We start from the raw sequence: 24017 nt of genomic DNA, 5'->3' as shown, positions 1-24017 counted from the left end.
CGGCAGCCCCAGGTGCCCTCCGCCACCGCCCCGGCGTGTCCTCCCCAGCAGTGCATCCCAAGCGTGCCCACCCCGACATCCCCGGGGTGCCCCCGACAACCCTGGGGTGCCCAGAGCACCCTGCCCACCGCCTTGGCGTGCCCTGCCGTCACCTCCCAAAAGACCGGGGGTCACCCAGCCTGGCAGCCGCGGCCTCCCCCCGACAGGCCCAGGGCCACAGTGACCCCCCGAGCCCCTTGGGTGCATGTGGGGGCTGAGCACGGCTGCAAGCCACGGGGAGCCCTGGCTGCTCGGGACCCTCTGCCTTCGCTGGGGGACCAGTGTCCGGGTGGGTGCACAACGTCCCCCTGCTCCCCAGCACCGGGCCGCCGGGCCCCGGCGTTTCCCTGTAACGCTATAGATCACCGTATGGCACCTGCAGCGCTGCGGGAGCCTACGCCGCAGCCTGCACCTGGGCAATGCAAAACCCATTGCTGGCTCAGAAGACCCCTCATTCTTTAAAAGCCTGGTGTTTAGGGCACGCTACCACCTCGAAGAACCCTACCGGTAATTAAACTGCCCCGTAAATCACACAGCAAATTTCACGTGAACTCCAAGAGAGCCTGACTTCTGTAACCTGAGGAATGTCTCTTACAACCATGACTTCTGCATACTGCAGTACTTTCAGTGTTTCTTCAAGCTATGTTTTTTTTTCCTTATAAAACTCGCCCCCATAGACAGCTCTGCCTCTGAGCCCTGAGTTCACAGAAGTGCCTTATAAATAATAAATACTGTCTTTGTAGCACCATCCTTGCTCTGGGCTATATCCTACAAGCTCTCCATGCACGAAGCTCTCTTTGAAGAGGAGGAACATGAGGAGCTTGCAGGCTTGGGTTTTACGTCACAGCATGGTTCTTCAGCCTTCAGTGGGAGTTCAGCCTGAGTATGGCCCGGAGGTCTATATCCCAGTCCTGTGGGATGCCTGTGGCTTTGGTGGAGAGAGAAAAGAATGGGAATGTAGGAAATGTAGGAAATAACAGTGTTTTAATATCGGAGATAGGTTTTTTATGTGACTCTTCACGTGGCTTCTGTTGTCGTCTACCCAGTGCATGGTGTTCTCAGTTTCAACATGTCCACCCAGGCGTCCCAGGATACACCATCCACAACTTTTCATCTTTAGATATTTTGGAAATAAATTCTATAATACTTAACGTCATCTTGCGTAGTTTCTGACCATGCGTCCTGGGGCTGGGTATAAGCCCCAGAGTAAGGCAGTACAGCCCTGGTGTCATATACCTTTCCACTTTTCTAGCACTCCTCAGGCAGAGGAAGAACTCCCAGCCCTCGGGTTTTGTACAAAACTCCCAACTGCCTCCATGAAAGTTAATGAGCAAGAGCAGAGTATTTATTGCCAACAGGCTGCTGGACAAGTGGGGCTTTCCCCCTTCTGCAGCTGGCCCTGCGATGCCCTGGAGCATGCTAAATGTGTCACCTGGCAGTTGGGCACAAGCTGTGAGTGGATCAGAGGGTTTTTATCACGAGTGGGTGAGCAGCATGGGAAGGCTACGCACCATCCTGGTGGCCCAGGCAAAGCCCCTGGCAGCAGAGGCAGATGAATCCTGTCGGGAAACACTGCCTAGGCTGGGCTTTGATGCTCGGAGAGGGATGTGTTGGCAATGGCAGGACAGTGGGAGGAGCAGCAGGGCTCCTGTGTCACTGCTGTTGGGGACAGCTCAGCCAGAACAGCGTGGAGCTGGAGGAAGGAGGTCGATGGCACGCCAGCTCTGGGTTTTGGATCCATTTTGCCCCCCGATCCTGCCCAATCTCTGTGCAAATGAGATCTGAGAGGACATTGGAAAGGTGCTTTGGCAAGAAGTGTTTAAAAATCCCTGCCGTGTACCGCAGCCGCTCTCCTTTTGACCCTGTTGTGAGCCCCAGCCCCGGCAGCACCGTCCCCGGAGCCTGCGCACGCCAACAAGTTGCAGTGGAAACAAAGGCAGTTCTTGCTTCAGATTCTTCAGAGATAGCAATATGTCAGGAGCCCCTGGAGAGGCTGAAAGTAAATGAATCAGTGCTAGAAAGTGAAGGATATCATCCGCGCTGAATGGTGAAAAGGAGTCCTGAACAGTATCTTCATTGATTTTCCTGTAATTGACACAGAAGCTCGGCTCGCCGGAGGCTGCGGGCGAGAGGAGTGGGGAGGCCCAGGTACAGAGCTCCCTGCCCCGGATCCTGGGAACATTTCTCCTCAATTAGGTGGCTTATTTTTTGTCTGAAGCTTTGAAGGAGGCGGTGGGTTGGTGAGCCAGTATTTTCACTATTCACAGGGTGTTTTGCAAGCTGCAGTGAAGACAAGGAGCAGAGAAGGATGTGTCCCATGCCTACACGCTGCCAGGGGCTTCCCACCGCCCCTGCAATAGTGCTGAAAGCCCTGGCGTGCAGGTTACACCGTGTCCTTGGCTGGTGACGAATACCCGTCCCTAATGAGCGTGTTTGCTAGAAAATGCAACAGCGGCACACAGTAGGAAATCTGTAGGAATTACTGTTTAGATTAGATTTGAGGCTCTCAAAGGAGGAATGTGCCGTCGGTATAAGACCTCTCTGCCTGCAGCTGCTGCAGTGCCCCAGCGTAGGCAGTGGGACAGACCCCGAAACCCGGGCGCTTGATGGACACCCTGCCCCACCGGCCAGCACCCGGCAGGGCATTTCTGAAAGGAGATGTCACCGCCGGCCCAGAGCGACTCACGGTAAGGGGTGAGCACTCTTTCCAGCGTCTCTGACACCCTCCAAATGCTTGGCCCCGACGAGGAGGTGCTGGATTTCCCCGCAGCTGATGTGTGCCTGGAAAGCGCTGGGTGGAGTATTCCTCCAGACCTCTTTCAAGTCATGAAAATATCAGATCTGCTGCAGCAAAACACAGCCCGGCCACGACTTCCCTCCCTGTGCCCAAAGGAGGAGAGCGGTCCGGGGGCTGGCGTGGGCAGGGCAGGCAGGGCTGGCACCGCCGGCACAGCCCGGAGGCTGCCGGGGCTGCTTGTTGTAATGAGACACGGAGCCTTCGGTGGGTGCAGAGGGCAGGGGATGGGAGAGGGAAAGGGTCTGGCTGTGACCGCGAGCGGCGTTAGCATCGCGTCCAGGGCAGCTGGGCAGGGCAGGAGGACCAGCCCCGAGGCCCTCACCGGCCATCAGCCTGTTGCCAATAAAAAACCCAACATCCAGCAGACGCATCTGATGGGATTATTACTGATGCTAGAAAAGACTGAAGAAGAGAAGAAATGTGTTTGAAACAGAGATGAGGATTCGACCAGCCGGAGCAGAGGAGAGACGGCATTTCAGCAGAAGAGAAGCGCAGCTGCACCACATAAAAGAAACCGGGGGCATCGATTCATTTTCAATCCCGACGGAGGAAACACCCGTTGGGTTGGCTGTGCACTTAGGAAAGGTTCCCACTTTGTGACTTATTCATGGAAAAGGGACATGGTCTTTTTAACTCTACAGGAAAGTTGTGCTTTGAAGATTTGCCCCCACTGAAATCAACCTTTTCCGGGCTATCTTTGTGGTTTCCCTCCCTTCTTTGAAGCTGGCGTTTAGGGCCTCCAAGCATAAGGGGGTCTCGGTCTGACTGACTGCACCCAAAATAGTTTTAAAGTCTCTTTAAAACCAGGTGCTTCTCAGCCTGCTAAGGTGTGAAGATCTATGAATTTATTACCAGGAGCATTCTCCCTCCTCAGCTGCGTTTAGCAGCCAAGGCTGCTGGTTTGCAGCATCTCCACTTGTACTGAAAATGCGTTCCCTGGGGAAGGCGGTGAGGAGCGAGCCACCTGCAGCTCCCGTCACGCTGCTGTGCTAACAAACCACCCTCTCCCCAACTCTTAAAGCAGTTGCAGCAGCCAAGAGGGGCAGGAGCCAGCTGCAAACAGAGCGGCACAGGGAACAGCACTGCCGTGGGTGCGTGGGTACCCAGGCGGGACCCAGGCGGGACCCCGGCCATACCCCGGTGGGACCCCGGCCGCCTCAGCACCAAGCCCCTGCAGTTTCCCTGAGTCACTCCCCTGAACGAAGGCTCCAAGGTTTCTGCTGATGCAGCGCCGGGCTAGCTAAATGCTTTGTTGAACGCCTGCCCGAGTGTGCCTAAGTGCTTTCAGCCTGGGTGGCTGCTGAATTGGGTTTCCTGGGACAATTATTTTGAACATAAGTATCCAAAGTCTACTCGAGTCCTTTTCTAAGTGCTTAAGTTATTTTGTTTTAAAAATCTGGCACTGCATCTTTATACCTGTGGTCAGATCAGTCCCAGATATGTATTTATTTTAATTATATTTGCAAAAACGCTTGCTGGACATAAAGGGCATGCCTCTTGTTCTGACGTTACTACATTTCAGCCTTTGAGCCCTCGCTTTTCTGGCAGCCCCAGGAGCCCACTGCCCATCCCCACAAGTCCCCACAGCCCCACAAGGCTGGCCCATGCGTTGCTCGTGTCCCACCAGGAACATGTGGGGATTCAGCCCCAAGCCTCAGAGGGAAACAACGTCAAAACCCAGGAATGATCCTGGGGTTCCAACGGGGAGGGAGTGGTGTGCACGTAGTTACGTCCTCCACTCACTGCTGCTATAAATGCAAGGCAAGGGTGAGTTAAGCGGGGCTTTGCAAGCCTGGCAGGTGAAAGCTAGGCAGAAGTGACAGCCCTGCAACGGGGGGAAGCTCATGCACACGCAGGGGATGGGAACAGAAAGGTGCAGGTGTTTGCACCAGCGTGGTGGGTTCCATCTCTTCATCCCCACCTCTGGCTTTAAAACAAGGCACACCACTGGAGAGCTGCTCGGCGGTGCAGGCAGGCAGGCAGGCTGCCTTTGACCAGACGGCAGCTGCCTGTGGTAGCCAAAGGAGGTTCCTGGCGACTCAGGGGAACACAGAGACAACTGCCCCGGGTCTGGGGAGATGGCCGGCTCCCAGATTATTATTCACGCTTCATCTAGTTAAACCGCCAGGAATTTGCTAAAGGCTTCAGGATTTAAGCTAGTCATCTCTTTTAATAGTTTACTATGTCTTAAAAAGATCCCACCAGCTGGTTTGTGGCACTACATTAGAAGTTTCCCATGCTCATTACTGCACCTCCCTCCCAAAGCAAACCAGAAAGATCCCAGAGTGAAGAGCATGAGTGGTCCCACGCCGCAGGCTCCTCTCTGGAGCGGAGCAAGAGGCAGTGAGCCCAGCTGTGCCCCCAGGCCCGCTCTGCTGCTTACTGCAGCGATGCACAGCACCGCGGCGATGCGCGGCACTGCAGCAATGCATAGCACTGCAGTAATGCATAGCACCGCAGTAATGCTTTGCACTGCAGCGATGCACGGCACCGCGGCGATGCGCAGCACCGCAGCAATGCGTAGCACTGCAGTAATGCTTTGCACTACAGCGGTGCGTGGCACTGAACAATGCACGGCACTGCCGCTCGCCCGAGTGGCTGCTGCGGTGTCGTCCTCTGCCCCCATGCAAACCCCTGTGGGCTGGCACGTGCCCGTGGCCCTCAGGACATGTCTGACTGTCTGTGTTGGCCTGACCTCACCAAGGACAAACAGCCCTACTCTGGAAAATACTAATGAAAGGGCTAAAGCTGGGAAGAGTAAGGGAGCGATTAGTGGTGTGCATGCAGCTGAGCTTCCTGCAGATTACTTGTATTTAGACCTAATCCTTTGCATTGAAAAAAATCCCAAATCTCTTCATTTTTTTATGGAGTGATTATCATAGACTGTGGAACGATTGTGTAAAAATTAATCCTGGGGGATGAGATCGGTTTTGGTGCTGCAGCGTGGTGCTGGCCAGACGTACCCGAAGGCGGTAAACAAAGCTCTCCCAGAGCGAGGGAATTAAGCTCCGGTCGGGCTCCCTTGGTTTCGCTGTGCTGTGGGGACTTGTCTGGTCGCTTCAGCCAGGTGCACGAGCCGCGGTTTCATGGAGCAGGTTGGAGATGCCCGACAGCCCCAGGTCTCTGAAGGGCTTTGCAGGGTTTCCCCGGAGGCTGGGGTGGAGGCGGGTGGGGGGCTGCAGAGCAGGCGGGGGGCTTTGATGGGAAAGAGCCATGCTGCCAGCGGGGACAGCGCGGGGCACCCCAGTGCTCTTGTGCTGAATGCGGTGTTGACGGGGACACAGGTGAGCCGGGCTGATGACACTGCCTGGTGGCCCTTGTCCCCTCCCAGGGACCTTTGCCTTTTCTTATAGGAAAAAACTCAGAAGGGACTCTGGCCTCGTCGGCACCATCAGAGGAGACTCCGGGCTGCCCGTGTCCCCCAGGCACCACCGGCCACGGTGGGCATCAGTGCCCGCTCGGCTGCTGTCCAGGCTGAGCGATGTGGTCATCCTCAGGGCTCCGGTTCAAAAAGGTGCTTAAGCCCAGCATTAGGAGCGCGCGCCGTCCTGCTGCCAAGTGTGATGGATCTGTAACTATTCTGAAGTGATCCATGAATATTGCATGTGGATCCACTTATTGGAGCCTCCGCTGCATGGATGCCTGGGTCTGGTTTAATAGGCGGCTGTCAGGAAATGCAAGCAAGGGAGGAATAGTTCGAGATAAGCCCTTTTGCTGCCAGCAGCGGAGGGCTGTTAAGAGGCAGTGAGCAGCAGGGCAGAGGAAGGAGAGGCTGGCAGGTTACCCGTTGTGCTGAGCCCAGGGGCATGGGTGCTCTCGGCTGTTTTAAAACCTGTTTCACCCCAGCTGTTCGATTCCTACCCTTAAAGCAAACCGCAGACGGGTTTGGGAGGGCTGCCAGAGCCCTGGGCCGGGGACCACCAGCATGGTTCTGGGTCCTGTGGAGCCACGGCACAGCCTGGGTTGGGGCGAGGAGGGATGGAGGGTGCCAGCGTGGCCCCCGCCGCAGTACCCAGCCCCAGCAGTGGGGAGCCGGTGGGTGTCCAGCTCCAGGGGTTGAGGGTCCAACAGCTTGGAGGGGCAGGGAGGAGGAAGGAAGGGGGAAGGAGAGGTGACAGTGACCTCCGAGTCTCACTGCAAACTTCTGCAATTGTTTTTAACACCCAAAAGCAAAGCCACGAAATCCAGCACCTGCCGGCGCGGTGGCAGAGCCGCTGCTGGTTTCCACAGAGGCAGGGTTTCATCTGAGCATCTCGCTTCGCATCTCGCACCCGCCTTGGTGCTCCGGGCAGGTGGAGGGGAACGAGCAAGATTTGAACTGCAGGCGGAAAAGGCACTCCAAGTGGGGTTTTTGCAGTAATTTACTCAGTGACATTTGGGCAGAAGTTGGAGATTATGCCTTGGTTTAATTTTACACATTAATCACCAAGAGAGGGAACGTTTTATTTTTACGTAGATGGCCACCGTCCCGCTCCCATTTACACCGTGCGGCTCCATTGATTTCATTAGGATCCACCAGGCAGAAATGAGAGCGGAACTTGGCCCCCTTAATTAAGACGACTGTTGCTAAAGGCGGAATGATGGAAAATAATTAACCCTGTAAAAAACACATGATGCTGAGAAGGAGGAATACATAATTTAGGAATCAGGAGGCCGTTATGCAATATTAATTGCAGACAGCATGTCTGAACAGCACGACATACCGAGAGTCGTGCCGCTCGTCACAAAGCCGCTGAAGGAGGCCAATTTTGCTCTTGGCATTAAACGAAGAGCCCAAAAGACACATCTCTAGAGTAAATGGCCACCACGGCGGGGTGGGGGGGTCCAGCTGCTTTTGGAGGGGTGCCAGGGGAGCCAGCCAGGAGAACCCACCACCCCGCGGCACGGGGAGCTTGTGTGTCCCCTCCTAGATCTCTGCTGGGCAGGGACAAATATGCTGCCTCCACTGGTAGAGGCTCAACCAATTTCATTAATTAAAGTTCTAATTGTGCTAAGGGAGCTTTGACCTCCTAGGAGGACCCTTGCCCTTCTTTGCAAAGAAAATTAGATTATTCCTACTAGTGCTGATTGTCAGTGCCTTCTTTGCTGCTAAAATATTCTCTCTACTTCCTAATCAAATGACTTAAAAAGGCCAAACATGGAACTTTCAACAGCAATAACAAATACGCCTATTTATTTAAACAGGCACAAGAAATAGTGATTCAATAGGCAATTTCTAGAGAAGGCTATAAATGAATGCAACAGAAGGTCCACTTGTCCTGATGATGCTTTAAGGGTTGGATACTGCATTTAAAAGCTCCTCCAGTGCTTTCTTTTTAACACAAAAGCATTACTTAGGAACCAGAGAAATGCCTTAGAGATTGGGATTGTTCGTCACACCAGGGATGGAGATAACAGCAGTGAGTAGCTGGATAATTTCAGGAGGAGGACATTACCACGGCTGCATGGCAGGCAGGACCAGGAGCGTAAACACGCTTGTGCATCACATAGACCAGTGGCAAACGAGCACCAGGGGGGTGGCTGGGTGCCCTGGGGGGGCTGAGGCAAATGCAGGGCTGCAGCAGTGGGGCAGGGAGGGCTCCTGTCCCCTCTCCCACGGCCACGGGTGCAGCGCCCGCATCCTGCCGGCTCCAGCGACCAACGCTGGTACCCACAGAGAAGGACATTGTGGCAGCGGGGGGGCTGTGGGGCAGCACGGGGGGCATGGGAACCGCGGAGCCCGCTGCTTGCTCTGCCGATCTTTTCATGTGGGATCACGCAGGGGCTTCATGGGTCATGTGCATACCTAAGCTATAAAGGCAAACTGTGTCACTGTCATGCTGCTTAATCACTTGGCCTGGGCGTTATTTAACCATAGATGAAACTTTTTTATCACATTGGCTCCAATATTTTACACTCAAAGGCAGCTCCATAATTGTGGGAGGGAAAGATACTGGTGAAAAATCAATTAATGCTCATTTCCTGTATCGTTGTCATTAATGGCAAAACTGATAAGAACCATCTTCTCGTTTAATTGTTAGTAGGTAAAAATGGTTCCACAGGAATCTTGGCTCCCATTTACTTCCTGCTTACAGAGAAAAGGTTGAGGATGTGACTAGCACAGAAGCGTAGATGTAGATAAACCAACAAGAAAATCCTCAGATTGACTTAAAATCTCACCACTGTTCAGTCGGTGGGCTTCAGGGACTGGGTCGAGACCATTGAGCAATTTAATCTGATGAAACTCTGTACTCCTCCGCTGCCTTATGGACTTCAGCCTAGAAAAAACCATGTTGCCTTTTATGTAAATCTCAACCTCTGAGGCCATCCCCAGCCTGGAGTTCCCCAGTTTTATGTTTGCTGGCGTACCAGAAGAAGACATCTTATTTTAGGGTGCTCCTTCAAGGCCATCCTTCTTGGTCCTCGCTGCAGCACCTGGTACAAGGTTGCTTGGATCCAGCAGCACGTGCATGAGGAGGACCTATGCAATATACAGTCATGTTAAAAAGGTGTCAGCAATGGTTCGTGATAATGAACTAACATGGTCATGAAATTGCTCCCAAGAAAACAGAACTTGTCTTGGAGATTTCCCCTGCCAAGTCCTCCTGCTGCTGACAGTCCCGTTGGGCAGCGGCTTTGAGGAAGCCGTGATGCCCCAACTGGCCAACGCGCTGGGTCCATCAAGGCCGTGTAGAGCCAGGGGATTTTGAACTTGCCAGCACCGAAGGCGCTGCGCTGGTCTTTGATGAGGCAACGGGCGTTTCTGTGGGCCCCTGGGCGGCTGCTGTGATTGTTCCCCACATTTTTGTTTACATTCATGAACAACAGGCCAAACTTCAACCGGCACAGATGTGTCTGTACAATTAAAACATTACCTATTATCCACAAATCTTAACAAATTATTTATGGTAGTTTTATAGCACAGGTAAGTGCAAAGGTAAAATAAAGTAGACACGTAGGGTTTTAGCGTTGGTGAGTCATTGCAAGGCTCACAGTTAGGAGGACTTTGGAGCTGAGGCTGGCGCTCTCTCAGCTGCCGTTCCTCCAGAGGCAATTGCCCGGCGCTGGCTTTTATACGTGAGCTGTCACGTCCAAAATGCAGGGGGGTACCCGGAGGGTGCCATCCCTCACCCAGCACACGGCAACTGGCACCAGCTCAGCTGCTGGCGAGTGGAGCGGATGCTCCCCGGGATGCTGGCGGGACCCGCGGCTCCTCCGCGAGGGGACCCGGGGCCATCCCGCCGATCACGGGGCGTGCAACGCGGCACCGGACGAGGATGCGGTGACCGCAGGGCAGAGCTGGATGGAGGTGGCTCAGCTTCGTCAGGGCTGCACGACTGGAAAAGGCTCGGCTGTGCCGAGCACCCCGGCCTTGTGCCGAGCCCCCTCCCGGCAGCCCCCTCCCCGGGCAGAGCTCTGCGGTCCTCCTTGGGTGGCACACGCTTCCTCTGTCCTGCAGCCTCCTTTTCTTAAACACTAAATCAAGGAATTATTTCTTAAATGACTGTAATTTTATTTTCTAGCCCTAGCTAATGAGCTCTTTGTGTAATGAATCATAAATTACTTAGAGCAAGATCTTTCTTTTACTTAGAATGGGTAAAAAATAGGTGGCGTCTCCAGTCTGCGCTTGCCATGCCCACACGGTAGTGGATTTTTCCAGCTGAAGCTCAGATATGCGCAAGCCCTAATTTTGCAGATAAACAGCTTCTATGTCATTAAATGAGCTCTGCACAGAATGTTTGTCTTAGTTATTTCCAGAAAATTAATTCATAGAGTTTAATCTGTTTAGCATCTGATTAATGGGATTTTTAATCACCCATAATAATGACAATAAAAGGCTTAAAGTAATAACCTAGGAAAAGGTGTGTATTTGTCTTTGCTATTCCCATTGTCCTGACAGTCATCAGTGATGCACAATAACTCATGATATTTGGCATTGTTTCTTTCGGATCTATTGATCAGATGAAAAAAACAGACCTTGTTTGAATCTGATTCATTTAACCATTTTTCTAAAATTACCTATTATCAGGAGAGGTAGTTTTGAAGCAAGCATTTCAGTCTCCTTGAGTCAAGATACATCTGTACCGTTCACTCCTGTGACACAAATACCATTAAGCCCATGTCTCCAATAATTAAATGCCTGCTGCATGACACCTAAAATCATATTCGTTGTCAGATATGGCACAGGGTACAATGGTGATATATTATAGCATAAATTTAGTGTAAGAGTAACCACACTACGGCAAAGATATTTGCCTCTAGAATGTTATGCTAGTGCGTATTTGACTTTTATTTTGTTAACCCTCTAAAACCCATATGTCACGTGGTATGCCAGAGCACACACTGCCAGCATTATCAGAGGTCCCACCTTGCAGTGAAACTGTGCAGAGCACCTGAAATCAAACACAAACTCAACGAAGACGGGGCCGGGGCCTGTCCTTCTCCTGTAAGGGCTTTAATGCATCTGCTAAATCCTTTCTGTGGTGTTGCAGAATGGGCAGGTCTGGGATGGCCACCACGGTGGCTACCACCGCTGTGCCAGGAGGGGCTGGGGACAGCCCAGGGGCTTGGGTCTGCCTTCCACCGTCCCCTTTCCCTATTCTCCCGTGGGACGGCTCTGCTCCCCGGCCCTGCAGCGGGAAGCCTTGCTGCTCTGGCCCCCTTCCCTCTTTCCAGGCCATGCCAGTGCCATGTGGCGGGGCTGGGATGGGATGAAGCTCTTCAAGTGCTAGTGCCTGCCAGGTTTTGTCCCCCTGGTGCAGACAGGAGTGACTGCTTGAGAAATGTGCTTAAAAAAGAAAAAAAAAATTATTTATTTATTTCCTTTTTTTAAAAGGAAAAGATGGTTTTCACGGGATCAGTCATTTTTCCTGTATGTGCCTGTAAATATGGTGCAGGAGTGTCACTGAAATGCAGAAATAGTAGAAAGATGGAAAAGGCGGAGCAGCTCTGGCCGTCGCCTGGGATGCTGGCATTGGGGCGATCCCGTGCAGCCCCGGGGCACACGGAGCCGCAAGCTCGCAAGCTGCCGTCCTGGCTGGGACAGCCTTCACCTTCTCGAGTGGAGAAACTGCATTTATCTTTTTTTTTTTTTTTTTGTCTTGCAGAGATCTGAAGCTGTGTATTTTTGGTGCTGGCAGGGTGAGCTGGAGGTCAGGGTGCGAGCGCAGCCTGCTGCACTTTCCGGGGAAGGATCAATACTCCCGACCAGGCGCGCTCTGAACGGGGAGCGCGCGGGGGGCGTGGGGAGGAACGCGGAGAGGCATGTGCTAAGAGAGGGGAGAGGCATCCTCTGCCTCTCGCCGGGCTCCTTCCCTCTCCCGGTCTGAAATTGGAAAGAAATGGATCGATTTTTTACTCTTTTCGGGGTGAGGGGAAATTGCAGAATGAAGATGACTTGAAAGAATGAGATGGATGGGAGTAACTGGAGCTCATCCTCCACGGGGGAGAAAAATGCAGCACAAATGATGATGTTAGCTATCCATCCTTCAGTCAGGGGTTTTATATGGAGGTCCATCACGGAAGGACCCGAGCGCGGGATGAGTGTGGGCTCTGCTAATGCAGGTGCCTGTGCAACCTTAATAATCCATTGCCAGCAAATATTCACAAATGGTAAAAAACTTGAAATCCCCACGGGGCTGTCCGGCGAGGTGGGCCGACTGTTCCAAATCCTCTGGCTCTCCCCCGAAGCGTCGGTGTCTGTGGCCAGGCTGTCACCCCAGCAGCAAGGGGAGAGGGACAGGGTTTTGTAAGGACTTGTTCAGGGGGGCAGTGCCACCGAGCAGACCAGAGGACCATTGCAACCCCGCACCAAATCACTCTCCTCCATTTAGCCCCTGGGCTGGGGACGGGAAGGAAAAGGGATACAGAAAGGAGGGCACTCGCCATCCCTGCAGCGTGACCAGCCAGCCTGACCGCTTTACCAGGAGCAGTTCCAGTAAATATAGCCAGTCAACCCCAACCATCATTTTTGCTCTCCCAGAGGCCAGCAGGGCCGGGCGGGGGACGTGGCTGCTGGACACAGGCTTCCCCTGGGGAGCGCTGGGGACACGGTGGGACACCTCGCTCTGCACCGGCACTGCAGGAACCAGAGGGTCTCCACCGGCGGGTGCACATGTCCCCCCTGATGTGGGCAGCGGGCACAGACCATGGGTGGCCGCCCCAGGGGAGCGGTAAGCCCGGCTTTGGTGCTCACAGTAGTGTGGGAGGTCCTTGCAGGCACCGTGCCCTGCTGGGGGGGGCCCCGGGGTCCACGTGCCCGCGGGAAGGAGGAGGCGTCCATGCTGGGCTGCAGCGGGACTTCTCCAACCACAAACACCCACGCCTGTAAATCCTTCTCCAGCACAAGAGGCAACAGCCTGGGTGGCATCACCGGGTCCGGGGGTTACGCAGCACCTCCCAAAAGCACTTTTGCCCTCTTTTTTCTGTGAGAATTCCCTTTCTCCCACTGGAGACATGAAGGTGTGTTCCTAATGGAGGTGCTCCCAGCTATTTCCACAGGTGGCTGTCTCCCAGCAGAGGCTGGTTAGGAAGTCCATCACCATTTTTCTCTCCAGACTTAGAGCTTCTTTGAGGGTGGGCTGCTGGTGGACAGGGCAGCCCCCGGTGGGATCGTGCCCCCAGAGGGTCCCCGCGGCTCCCAGAGCTGCCTCCCATTGCTGCTTCTGCAGCTCCTGCTGAACGGAGGGACGAGCTCTCCCTTGCAGAGCAGTTATAAATTCCCAGCTTAGCAGGTTTCAAGCTGATTGCCTTTCCTCACGGTGTCTCTCTGTAAATGAGGCTTTTCACAGATGACAGATAGAGCTGCTCCTCTGGAGCATAAATCCTCACCAGCCCAAAGTACCGCCACAACCTGTTTAACAGCCTTGCTTCCCAGCCAGCCCAGAGTTCAACTCCTCCAGATGACACAGCGCTCTGATGGCAATTCCTCATCAATTAGCCCTGTCCGCACCGCTGGGCCTCCCTGCCGCAGCCTCTGCTTCGGGAGCTGCTCTCGTTTGAGCCGGGAACTAACCCCAGCTCCCGAACACACCCCCCGCCAAGCGTTACCCCTCTCCTCCTCTGGCCAGTCTGGAGCTAACCGACCGGGAGGGATGGGCTTCCCTTCGTCCCTGTGGGTTGAAATGTGGTTTTCCCTTGTCTGTCAGGTTCTCTGGGAGACCTTCCTCCACCTCTCCCTCTCTCCCCTCACAGGGTCTCAGACATGCCATTTATCCCTGTTGCTGACCTCCGGAGAAAATGGTCCTGCGGGGTCAGGATGCTCCCCGGGATGCCGGGGTTGAGCGGCCAGCCGCACGCCTCGCCACCAGCACCGTGCAACGGCCTCTGAAGCCTCCCTGCTGCACTTGGTCCTGAGGGCCATCTACCCCAATTAGCAACCTCCTGTGCAGCACCAAAACCCTCCATCACTGCTATTTAGTTTCTCCAGCCTCTTCCTCCACTGCGCTCCCCTGCCATAGGGCTGTGGGGATGGGGACACCCCAGCCCCAGGTCTCTGCCCAGTCCGGCTGCCCCCGCAGACCCCAACCCTCTGGCTTCCTGCCACATCCATCTATTTTGAAAGTAATCCCTGTCCCCTACCACCTCCTCCGCTCCTCTGTCCATCCCTGGCTCCTCTATTTTTAATGCCTTCAGCAACACCCCCGGCTTCAGGGGGCTCAGCGTCTAATGACCGTCAGCCCTGCTCCTCCCCTTCGCAGCCTAAGCAGGACATTAAGCTTGGTATTTCTTTACATTATAATTTACTGCCATATTTTATACAAATTTCATCTTTTATTTATTGTTTGAGCGTCTTTCCACCAGAGGATTTCAGGGTAGTTTTAGTCTCAAGGCCCATTTTTGCAGGCTTTCGGTGAGCTTTCCCCGTGTTATTGGCTTCATTTATTATCTTCAGTTCTTCTACTGGTGCACGCAGCTTTTCCCTGGGGTTTCAAACCCAACCGCTGGAGGAGAAACCTCCAGTTTAAGCACTGAGGTCGCCTCCTTCAGCGCCGGTACGTTCTGCGCTGCGTGACCTATACGCACACACATCACCTATAGTTGTATATGCAGCCTCGCATGCGGGGCACGGCGATGGGCCCGTGCTCCGAGCTGGGTGCCTGCCCCGGGAGCTGCGGGGAAGGACCATGCTTCATCCACACGCGGACAACCTCTCCTGCCCCGCGCCGGCACTCCTGTGGGACCGGGCTCGGGGTGGGGGCCTGCAGCGCGCTGGCTGCTTTGCCAGCCAAATTGCCGTGATTTTTTTTCCTGCTCTACAAGACACATCAAGCCTGATAAGACCTGTGTATAAAAGCTTCGTAATTGTTTTATAGCAGAAAAGCAAAGCGATTCCACTTTGTCTGTGCAAATCAAGCCCTTTCCCTTGGCCAGGGCCGCAGAGGAGCGGAGCTGAACCCCACGAGGTGCAGGGCTGGGAGGGACTGCAGGGGTCTCTCCCCATGCATCGCTCAATACAGCACGCATTTATTTACCCCGCCGGGTGAATTTGCACGTAAAATGGTGGGGCCACCCTTAAGAGTGGTCAGTTGCTCCTCGGGGATGCCTGGCAGAGCTGCAGGAGGGTCTGTGTGTGCCGTAACCCCCGGAGTGTGGCTGGGGAGCAGACCCGTGGCGTGGGGATGCTGCCGGTGCTGGGGCTCTGCGGTGGACCCGTGACAGTGACGATGGGCAGCGCCAGGGAAGGGCACGGGGGCCTGATCCACAGGCGGTGTAAATTGCTGTAGTTTACCCGAGATGAATACAGCAATATTGATTTACACCCGGGAGAGTGTTGCCAAATATGCTAGATGGGAAGGCACCACGTAGCATCCTCTTACCCCATAAACACAAAGCCCAGCCCGGCCCCAAGCCACTTCTCACGCCGATGCAGATTGGGTGCGATGCTACCAAGGTGCGATTCAGAGGAATCAATTTTGCCAGTGATGCAGCATACTTCTTTCTGCAGGACTGTGCCACACGCAAAGTTTGCAGAAGAAGACACACATTTATGAAATCATCTCCATTTTCAAAGGCGAGCTGGTTATGAACCTGTTTGAGAGCCAGCCCGCATTCCTGCCGAGGCAGGAGACACAGCCCGGTGCTCATTACTCTGCTCCCAGATGAACAGTAAGTCTCTGGAACAGTACTTACAGCCTGTAATAATATTACTGCTCGGTCTGCTACATGGTCCCTCAGTCATTTTTTCAATTAAAAAAGGACCAATGCTCTATTAACCTTTTGCCTGCTACTCCATTCTTCATACAGCCGCTGGCCCGAGATTGCAAGCCATGTATTAAAAAAGGCATATATTACTGTAAACCATCTCCAAGTTTTCTGTCATTAGAAAGATGAAGTATCATTTTTTCATTTAAAAATATGAGACAGTTTATCAAATTCACAACCTCTGAACTCGCAGTGAAATCTCTTTGTTACCCATGAGGCAGAAGGTAGCCGGTGTGAAGCCTGCCTTGCAGTGCCGGGGGGCTGCCCAGCCGGCTGGGATGCCCGGGGGCTGCTGGGGCTGGGTGGTGGGGCTTGTGCTCCAGCCCGGGGATTAGCGATGCTTCTGACAGCCTTTCTGATACAAACAGATGTATTCTGCCTACAAAATCCTTTGGCAGGAAGCGTCGGCAGCTTGAGTAGGTATAAATAAATACATCTATTTTCATCATGCTGATATATGGATCCCAGGAAGGTTTGCAATTAGGAACTGCTGTTCCTGGCTGTCCCATGGCAGTGGCAGTGTGCCCAGCCTGCCCCTTCCCAACAGCTCTGCCTCGCACCTCTGTGGCTGAAAAACTTTATTTCACTCACTATTTGATGAAGGTTTTATGGGGCAGAGCTTGGCATACAGACCTAGGGGAGGGTGCTGCTGTCCCCCGGGGCTGCGGCAGTGGTGGCGGGACCCCGACGTCCCATCGCCACCGCCACGGGTGAACACAGCCGAGCACCCGCAGTCGCTGGGCAGCGAAGCACGCTGGTTTTAATTTTGTTTCAAGGTTGATTTGTTGCTTTTATTCCTTTCTCAAGGCACTGGCTACTGGCGGTAACTACAGAGACCCGTTAGACAACCGCTCGTATATAACAGTCCCAAATACATCCTTGCTGATATATCATCCCTCTGAACCAACCCAGTGCAGCCGCAGGGCAATCTCCTCCCCAGCACAGCACGCGTAGGGGAACGGCCGCCGGCCGCACCGTAAGCGACAGCTCTCGTTGTGCCGAGCTCGCCGGACCCCATGAGCCGCCCTGCCGGGACGTCCCTGCCTGGGGACGGCGCTGCCTGCCCTGCAGCAGCCCTGCAGGGATGGTGGGAGCCTGAGCTTAGATCTTGCTGTCATGCGGTCTTAAAACATAAGGAGCTAATTGCTGGAATTGATCACTAATTTTGCAGAAAACACAGAGCCTGGTTCATGGTGTACAGATCACGCTGGAGTTTTTGCTTGGCAGTTCATAAGCGTTTTACACACTTATCCTGAGGTCGTCTTTGGTTGTTTTATACTTTCCACAGCATCCACAGTAAACTATACAAATTATGAAACTTTGTGTGAAACTTTGGAGACTTTCCCCTCTGTTGGCACAGGGAACGTGTAACGCTGTGAATTCCTGATCTGGGCTTTTTCTTTTTGCTGACACTGTTACACCTGCGTTTTCACCCTGTGTTTTAGGGCCTCTCCTTTTTGTTGCCATAAATTCGTGCTGGCCTCCTCTGTGCTGACTTGCGGTGTGAAGCCATAAACATGTTTCGAACCATGTCATTTGGCTGGCGCGGGGCCGAGATGGCTGGCATGGGGCTTTGCCGACAGGTGTGGGGCTGTGCCCCCCAGCCAGCCCTGCTGTGGGGCTGTGGTTTGCTGGGAGCAGGATGAACCCTTCCTCTCTCCCCTGTTTCCCAGGTAATTCCCAGGTCTGTGCTGTGCACTGACCCACAGCTGGGGCCCCTCTTTACCCCAAAGTCCGGCATTTGAGATCAAACATCCCTCCGTTTTATACCCCTCCTCTTCTCTCAAGTCCTCTGTCAGGGCTCCGCTAGCTGCCGGCTGGTGGAAGCAGCCCCGGCGGAACGGTGAGCCGGTGCCGGTGATTGGCGTGCAACGAACACCGCTGCTCCTGCCCCGCTGTGCCCACTGCCCCGCAGCCCCTTGGCACGGCGGCAGCTCCAATGGGGGTCCCTACTTACCTCGGCATGGCCTCCCCCTGCCCGATCTGCCTTCTGCGGTAAATAAACCAAAGAACCAAACCAACGTGCTCTGGCAGCGACCAGCTCCTTGTTACCAGAGCCTGCTCTTAAATATGCGTGTACTAGCGAGACCCGGATGCTCTGGTTTGATTTCCAGGATCCACAAATAACAGTGCACTATACATTGTTTGCTAGAAATTACCTGAAGCTCAGCCCTTCTGAGATCACTCTGCTGTACAAAAAAGAGACCCTGTTGCAATCAATAGGCTTTCCATGGTCTCTGACTGTTCACTGGCCATTATTTTACTGGTTTTATTTTGCTTACAGTCGCAGCTGCATTAATGTAAGTGTTCCAACTGTTTCTGGATTTAATTGTGGTAGCAGTGATCAGGGTGGTTTGGGTTTTTTTTTAAAGCTCTAACCCTCTCCCTGGCAAGGTTACAGGTCCATCATCTAGAGAGAAGGAGGCAGCGCAAGACAGAGAGGGAGAAATGCGCTCCCTGAGCTTTGTCCTGACTTGCAGCAGTTCCTTGTTTCTGGAAGCACCAGGCTCCTCCTGCCACCGCAGCTCCGCACAGCCCCGGGCACCCACTCGCCTTGCCTGGCGTGGTTCCTCACTGCAGTCAAGGACGCCTGGGAACAAAGGAGCCAAGTGTATTTGGAAAAGATGATGCCCATACAATACTGCTTCATAATGGCCCAGCTATTATGTGGGCAAAAATGTACATCTCCATCCTAGTGGTGGAGAGGACAAAGGAACAGATAATTTGCAGCATAATCTCAATTTTGGGCAGTTCCTGCGTACACCTGCTTCCCAAAGATGTATGAAATTACTCAGATTAAATGAGAGTCAAACCAGTCAATCTTATGCACCATAAATTGGGAGATAACTCAATATGAATATTGCTATTGAGCTTTTATACTACAATGCCGTATTGAAGTTCATAGGTTGCTCATTCTTGAAAGGTCTTTGAATTTCACTCATTAATCCTGCGTCGTGCCCAATAGTTTGTTCCTGTGTAGAAGGTCTGCTGGGGAAGGGCAGGAGACACCAAAGCTACCACCCCCTCGGGTAGTTTGTCCCCATGGCTTTGATTTGGGGCCCTCTTTCCTCGTGGAGCTGGCCTCAAGTTAAAGATGTCTTGTTATTCCATCGGTTTTTCCTGCACAAGTTCCCATATTCTGTAATCATGGCATTTTTCAGTCTTTTCTTGACAAGCTCAACATGTCAGGCTCTTTTAGCTGGTTTCTGTGCAGTGTATTTTTGGCTTGCAAGTAATTTTTATGGCTATTTTCTGTTCCCTCCCCAATTTCTCAACATCCTTTTGAGGTGTAAGTACCACAACAGGCTATAGCACTGCAGTATCTGCCTACAAGTGCCGCATGCTGAGATAGGAGCAGCTCGCCTCCTTCTCACCCACCGTGCTCACATTTAGCCAGGGCTTCCATTAGCCCATTTTTCCACAGCAGCTTTTTGGGTATCATGTTCCATTATTTATTTGAGGATAAACACCTAAAAGCTAGATGTTTTTCAGAGCCGTTGCTCCCCAGAGTAGTCTCCTCTGTGGTACCCTCCTATTTGCGTCCTTTGCACTAGACGGTGTTGAAATGCGTTGGTCTGAGTGACCCTGCCCGTAGCAGGAGATCCATGCTTTTACACGGCAGCGCTGGTCCCCAGGGCTGTGCCTGGCACCCCGCCTGGCACCTGCCAGAAGCCCTCGCTGGGGCACATCGTAAATGTTTAATGGCACGTAATGCTTATTTTCATCTTCAGGTCTTACTGTTTCCTTTCCAGCTCCTCGACTCTCTCCATGCTTTTCTTCTTGCTGGGCCGGGCGGGATGGGTGCTGCCGGGGGGGGCAGAGCCCGCTGCCCCTGCCCCGACGGTCACCGTCTCACTCGCCGGCTGGTCGCCTCTTTCATTTCTTATGTTCTCTGTAACCATCAGATGGCTGACGGTGAAGATCAATGTGCCTGAAGGAAATTTTATTTACTTTTTCTCCTGCGCGGGGAGACACTGTAGCCAATATCCCCGGCAATAAATTTAATTCAGGTGCTTGCGAGGACTAACAGTGCTCATGAGAGGAGCGGCTCACACTGTGAGTGCTCAAAGGGCTTCTTTTAACTTTCTCCATTTGGCAGTGCCTTGCATCGTGGCATTTTTACATCCCAGCATGCTGGAACCCAGCGTGACGCGGAGCGATGCGGCCGTGGAGCATACGGGAGCACACAAAACCCTTAATAAAAGAGAGACCACTTCCAGGAGTTGACAGCCGTTCAGCCCTCTCGGTCATCTGCCAGTCCCCTCCACCTCCCCTCAAAGCCAGGCCCTTTCCCAGCCCCGGCAATTCCTTTTTTTCCTGCGCCCTGCGGCCCTGGCCTCGTGGCTGGGGTTGGCTGTGGTACCCAGGGATGCTCGGCTCTCGCCAGCCCGCAGCCCGGGCTCCGGTTCCTGATTCTAGTCCCATGCCCCATCTCCCTCGTAATCTCCTCTCTCTCCCAGAGCTTATGTGGATTAGCAGGACCCTTCGTATTAGCCGTAAACCTCCTTGATCCCCGAATGACTCCTCTAATGGGATTGCACCCCCCTTTTGCAGGCTGGCTGCCTATCTTTTGTCTTTAAGGCGGGCTGACGTACCTGCTGCCTGCGCCCGGGGGGCTGTCGGCGTGGGGACCCAGCTCTGCGCGGGCTGCGGGGGCCGTGGGCTGCCCCCTGCACGGCAGCTCGCCCCCCTCCCCAGCCGTGTCCTCCAGCCGCGCCGCGCTGATATCCCTCCTTTTACTTCTTCGCCCCTAGATTTATTATTCTACAGTGATTGTGTTGAATTGCATTTGAAATCAATTAGCACAGGTACTCAAAGATGAATGTTCATGCTCTGAAAAAAGGTGATGAAAACATACCATTTAAATAGAAATCAATTTCCCTTTCATGTATTTCTTCCTAGCTGCTGCCCGAAATTAATAGTTTTTAGATATTTGTGCGCAAAGAGGAGACTCTCCCCTCGTAAAGCACTTCGCTCCCCGCCTCCTGCCTCCTCGGGCTCACCAGGCGCAGCCCGCCGCCGCAGCCTTTTATATCGCACACAGCAAAGGAGGCTGTTTTGTTTGCCTGAGCAAGAACAGCTAGGTCAGGAGCAGCTGTAATTGCCTCCTCCCTCCTCATATTTTAGTGACATCATTAGCCATTTCTCCATGGGAAACTATTTAATTCTAGCAATAATAAACACAGGAACTGCAGCAAATGAACCCCAGGCAGCTACAGTGCTTGCCATTACCCGGTGGGCTTGATCTTTATCATAAACCTCGATGTACCAATTAGACTAACAATGAGCAGAGAGCCAAAAAGGAGAACAAGAGAGGGATTAAGCAGTTGTCCTCCGGATCTCGGGGGCAGCGCCAACCTTCTCAGGCACGAAAGCCTCGCCAGACCTCCAGCACCGTCCAGGACCCCTGAAAGTGAGCTGCAAAGGTCTGGGGCTGCGTTCCCACCTTGGTCTAGTCTGATGGCAAGTGGTGCCACTCAGGCCATTTTCTCACCCAAAGCTTGTGACAGAAGCAAGGAAAAAAACAAAACCCAAAAGCACCTACTTCTTTAGGACATTTCTCTGAGTGTAAAGACTGGGGACAGCCAGCCGAGCCGATGGTGCCCTGTCCGTTCCTGGAAGGCTCACTTTGCAGGGAGCAGGGGGTCTGGGTGTGTGGCATTGCCCAATCCTGCCTGGGCAGCCTGGGCTTGGGGTCTCCACACGTTCCCCCCCTTCCAGTTACTCCGGTAAGGTGCTTCTGTATCTGCCTTACAATCATGTACCTAGACCCTCCCACTAAAATGATGTGACTTTTACCAAAGTCCAAAGCCCAAATAGTGCACGAGCCAGATAAAAAGAAGAAAAATATGCACCTTGTGCTAAACTTTCCTGCAAAAGAATCATCTTCCCATGCCCCAGGGAACCCTTGAAGAATGAATTTTCACTGGGCTGAAGTACCTCTCTCACATCTCTCATTTATTATTTTATTATTTGCATAAGCATTCAAGTAAGTTGCTAAATAACCAGCTGCAGAACCCAGCCCATGTCTCAAGAGTTTTACATGTTCATCTCAGACCATTCCCACAATCTGTCTTGCTGCAAAGCCACGAAGGCGGCAGCGTTTGATGGCTGTTTGCCTTGCCTGACAGCAGCCCAGGGCATGAGCATCCTCCACGTGCTGAGGTGCTCCGTCTATCTCGGGCCCACGTCCCCCAGTTTCGGATGGAGGGAGCAGTACAGGTCCTCTGGTGCATTTTGGGAGCCAGGAGGAGGCAGAAGAGAGAAGCCAGGCATGGCTGCGCCAGCCACAGCTTTTCTGGCAAACCCCTGTACAAAACCCCAGGCGGGAGGGCAGCGAGCAGGTGCCTGGGTGCTGCCCACGGGCAGTTGCGGGCAGCAGGGAGCAGCGCTGTCGCTGGCAGACACGGCTCGTTGTCAGTGATGGGGTTTAGTGTTTGTCACTGCTCCCTGCCAGGTGGTGAGGGGGGGACGAGGGTGGCATCGCTGGGCTGGGGATGTCGGCACTGCCACCACACCTGGCCGGCAGTGCCCTAAAACTCAACCCTGCCTTTCCCAAGGACCCGTCCCTTCATCCCTGGCTCTTAATGACAAGGGTCTTTCTAAACTGCTTGTCCACTGAAGGACCAACATTTTAATACTATAATCATTTCATTTATTATCTTCTTTAGTCTACAAAATCTAATCCGCAAATTTAAGCAAGCATCTGTCCTCTTCATTTACCACAGAGGCATCAAATTATTGTTCAGCCCCTCTGTTATGTCCTGATCCCTTCGATCTGGTTTTCTATCAGTGTTATTATTAATCATCTCCTCCATTTTTCCTTACCATCTGTTTTACAGCAGGAGTCCTGTGCTTAGGCTGGTTCAGGCAAAGGACCGTGAACCCTGGGACTCCCCATCTGTAATCCTGACTGTGCCAACGAGGCACTCAGCGATGCCAAAAGAGCCGGTCCCTTGATCTCCTTGTCACCCAGATGGAGTCAGCGTGGCAGTAGGACAGCACGAAAACTGAGGTGCTGCATTGCTGCTAATGAAGCACAGGGAAGATTTAGGTTAATTTTTTGGGAAATGTGGGGAATTTTCCTAATGGCAAGGATGGCTAAGCACCGATGTAGGTCTCCTGGAGAGGCTGCAGGATCCCATGGTTGGAGATCTGGAGCTTGCCATCAGCATGGGGTCTGATCGAGGTCCCTAGCATCTGATAACAAGTCCTGCACTGTAATTACATACTGCGTGACGATGCATCTCCTCCTGGTTTGAGGTCTCCCTGCTGGTTTTGTTTAAGGCCCCCAGTTCTTACTATAGAAGAGGTGGAGAATGGTTGTTCCCTGTTCTCTCTCTTTGGTGATGCTCAGGACCTCATGGACCCCCAGGCTAATGGTGGTGAACAAGCAGCAAGCCACAGCTACCATCTCTAGGCACCGCTTCTTTAACTTGAGCTATATATGTCATTTTATGAAAGTAAGTATGTTGTTGCCCTGTACCTATCCGATGTGATGGGTTCAGCGCTGTATTTCCCAACGCTCTGTGGTGCGGTAGGCACAGTCGTGCTGCGGCTCGTGGGCAGGGTTGGGCAAACACGATGGTCACGGCTGGCTGTGGGAGCCCTGACCTTGCCTGTGCTTGGCGAGGTCGTGCCGTCTTCCCCGCTCCCAGGGCAGCAGCAGCAGCAGCAGCAGCAGCCATAGCAGCCATCAGCCGGTCACAGTTTTGGGGCGGAGGCGCGTTCCCTGAACTGGACTGTGTCCGCATGGTTGGACCAGCCTGCAGAGATGCCCCAGGGCCGCCCTTGCCCCTGCGTCAGGACCTCCCTCCGGCTGTCAGTGTGAGTGGTTCAGGAGTGCTAAATGCACTGGAGAGACGTTGCAGTCGATGCCCTCATTTAAATCTGTTTCATTTTTTGATTATGCTTACATTTTCTCTAAGAGAAAACAGGTCTTCAGTTCAGGCCCTTGGTTGCATAGGTCAGGAATAAAAACTGTTCACAGTTCTCTTTT

At 53.3% G+C, this 24017-nt stretch overlaps 1 protein-coding gene across 1 annotated transcript in view; it reads right to left on the bottom strand.

Annotated features, from left to right (window-relative positions):
- The window catches only part of ST8SIA3 (ST8 alpha-N-acetyl-neuraminide alpha-2,8-sialyltransferase 3), a 28149-nt gene extending 4377 nt beyond the window's left edge, over window positions 1-23772 (bottom strand). The window contains exon 1 of the mRNA XM_010583084.1: window positions 23633-23772. Within this exon, the coding sequence (XP_010581386.1) occupies window positions 23633-23772 (140 nt within the window). The remainder of the gene's footprint in view (window positions 1-23632) is intronic.
- Window positions 23773-24017: the final 245 nt, after the last annotated feature.

Source organism: Haliaeetus leucocephalus, unplaced genomic scaffold (assembly GCF_000737465.1).
Source record: "Haliaeetus leucocephalus isolate CR32 unplaced genomic scaffold, Haliaeetus_leucocephalus-4.0 Scaffold866, whole genome shotgun sequence".
Lineage (NCBI taxonomy): Eukaryota > Metazoa > Chordata > Aves > Accipitriformes > Accipitridae > Haliaeetus > Haliaeetus leucocephalus.
This window is presented reverse-complemented; position numbering and strand designations above follow the sequence as displayed.